Here is a 2,283-nt window from a genome sequence, read left to right as displayed (position 1 = left end):
TCCTACACATCAGTGTCACCTTCACATTGCCTTTGTTTCCTTGTCCTCACTGCGTGCAATGCTCTGCTCTAACGAGCTCCAAGGGAGGCTGTGTCAGTGCTGGCCCTCAGGGGGACACTGCAGGAAACTTGCCTCTGACTTGGACTTCTGGAGAGATGTCTTCAATTGTCTCTCAGTGCCTGAGGTTCGTGGGCTCCTCACCAAAGCCCCCCGAGGGGGGATTCCAATGCCTTGTGCTGTGCGTCTGGTGCTGAGCTGGGCCAGGCTCGTGGGACAGAGAGAGGTCATAGCAAGAGGGCCCTGGTGCAGAGAGACAGCTGTGCCCAGGAGCAGCTCCTGTGCACAGCGCAGCAGGGCTGGGGGCTCTGACTGCAGCTGGCACGGGGAGAGGAGAGAAGGAGAGAGGGCTTGGAGGCAGTTGGCAGTGGGAGGATGCTGAGAGCTGCCTGCAGGAGAAATCTGCACAGCCCTTGACAAGGTACGTCTCTGGCTGCAGGGCCATGCAGCTGCACGTCCTGGAAGGGTCTCCTGCTGGGTCTTGTTTCTCGGAGGGCAGTGGGCAATGCAGTAGGCTTTGAGAGTCCTGCTGGATGGCATGGCGAGTTGAGGAATTCTGGCAGAAGCCCCTTGGAGTGTCAGAACCCAGGTGGCCCTCGTCAGCCAAGAGTGGGGTGGCCAAGCCTCCTCCAGGAATTGCAGGGGATGCAGACTGGATATTGGGACACCCCATCTTGTGGATATTCATGTCTGTCTGTGGGGTATTCTCCTGGCCTGCAGGCTGCTCTCCAGCGGGATGCAGCTCTCGTGGCATCCTTGTGTTATCCAGGTGCCCCAAGGAGGAGACACCTCCTTGCTAAGGCCATGTCCGTGTTGCTGGATGGTTGTCTGTGGGCAGCTGGAGCGAGGCTTCTGCAGCCCTGGATACGAGGGAAGAGCTGAGATCTTGCTCACAACCCTCAGACAAGGTGAGGATTCTGCCCAGCTGCACTTGGACTGGGGCTTCTGTGCTCTCAGCTGTCTCCAGTTTCTTCTCAGGGAAACACCTGAGCAGGATGGTCCTTTTCGGCCTTTCTCCTTTTCAACAGACAACTGTGTCCAGAGTCAGGAAATGCCCAACAGCAGCTCTGTGAGCGAGTTCCTCCTGCTGGCATTCGCAGACACGCGGGAGCTGCAGCTCCTGCACTTCGGGCTCTTCCTGGGCATCTACCTGGCTGCCCTCCTGGGCAACGGCCTCATCCTCACCGCCGTAGCCTGCGACCACCGCCTCCACACCCCCATGTACTTCTTCCTCCTCAACCTCGCCCTCCTTGACATGGGCTGCATCTCCACCACTCTCCCCAAAGCCATGGCCAATGCCCTCTGGGACACCAGGGCCATCTCCTATCTAGGATGTGCTGCCCAACTCTTTTTCGTTGCTTTCTTGGTTGGAGCAGAGTATTCGCTTCTCACTGTCATGTCCTACGACCGCTACGTTGCCATCTGCAAGCCCCTGCACTACGGGAGCCTCGTGGGCAGCAGAGCTTGTGCCCAGATGGCAGCAGCTGCCTGGGGCAGTGGCTTTCTCAATGCTGTCCTGCACACGGCCACTACATTTTCCCTGCCCCTCTGCCAAGGCAATGCTGTGGACCAGTTCTTCTGTGAAATCCCCCAGATCCTCAAGCTCTCCTGCTCAGGTTCAGACTACCTAAAGGAAGTTAGACTTCTTGTGGTTAGTGCATGTTTAGCATTTGGCTGTTTTGTCTTCATTGTGGTGTCCTATGTGCTGATCTTCAGGGTGGTGCTGAAGATCCCCTCTGAGCAGGGCCGGCACAAGGCCTTTTCCACGTGCCTCCCTCACCTGGCCGTGGTCTCCCTGTTTGTCTTCACTGCCGTGTTTGCCCACCTGAAGCCCCCCTCCATCTCCTCCCCATCCTTGGACTTCGTTGTGTCATTTCTGTACTCCGTGGTGCCTCCAGCAGTGAACCCCCTCATCTACAGCATGAGGAACCAGGAGCTCAAGGATGCAGTAAGGAAACTCTATGGATACATGCTTCTTCGGAATCAATAATGACTTTGATTTCCCTGATTATTTCAGACACCGTGAGGAGAATTTTTTGCTATTATATTTCTTTATAAATATTTTCTCCAAGTTGTTTTGGTTTAAATAATGTTAACCTTAACCTGTAATGTGATATTTTTTTGATCTACAGTGACCCAATCATCAAAACTACCTAAAGAAGTGGGCTTACCATGTAGATAAACACAATAAAAAAAAATCAGAACTGCATTGGTCTCAGCTGCTGT

At 54.5% G+C, this 2,283-nt stretch overlaps 1 protein-coding gene across 1 annotated transcript; it reads left to right on the top strand.

Annotated features, from left to right (window-relative positions):
- The first annotated feature begins 1,108 nt into the window (after positions 1 to 1,108).
- On the top strand, positions 1,109 to 2,047 carry LOC136787768 (olfactory receptor 14C36-like). The gene has a single exon (XM_066985087.1). It carries the CDS (start codon positions 1,109 to 1,111, stop codon positions 2,045 to 2,047), a length of 939 nt encoding a protein of 312 aa, XP_066841188.1.
- The last annotated feature ends 236 nt before the right edge of the window (positions 2,048 to 2,283 follow it).

The sequence above is a fragment of the Anser cygnoides genome, chromosome 30 (genome assembly GCF_040182565.1).
Source record: "Anser cygnoides isolate HZ-2024a breed goose chromosome 30, Taihu_goose_T2T_genome, whole genome shotgun sequence".
NCBI classification, from domain to species: domain Eukaryota; kingdom Metazoa; phylum Chordata; class Aves; order Anseriformes; family Anatidae; genus Anser; species Anser cygnoides.
Note: the sequence above shows the minus strand (reverse complement) of the source record. Positions and strands in the feature narration are given on the sequence as shown.

Bases quoted from the DNA above. Each gene is read 5' to 3' on its own strand.
- LOC136787768 (XM_066985087.1), top strand. From the start codon at position 1,109: ATGCCCAACAGCAGCTCTGTGAGCGAGTTCCTCCTGCTGGCATTCGCA.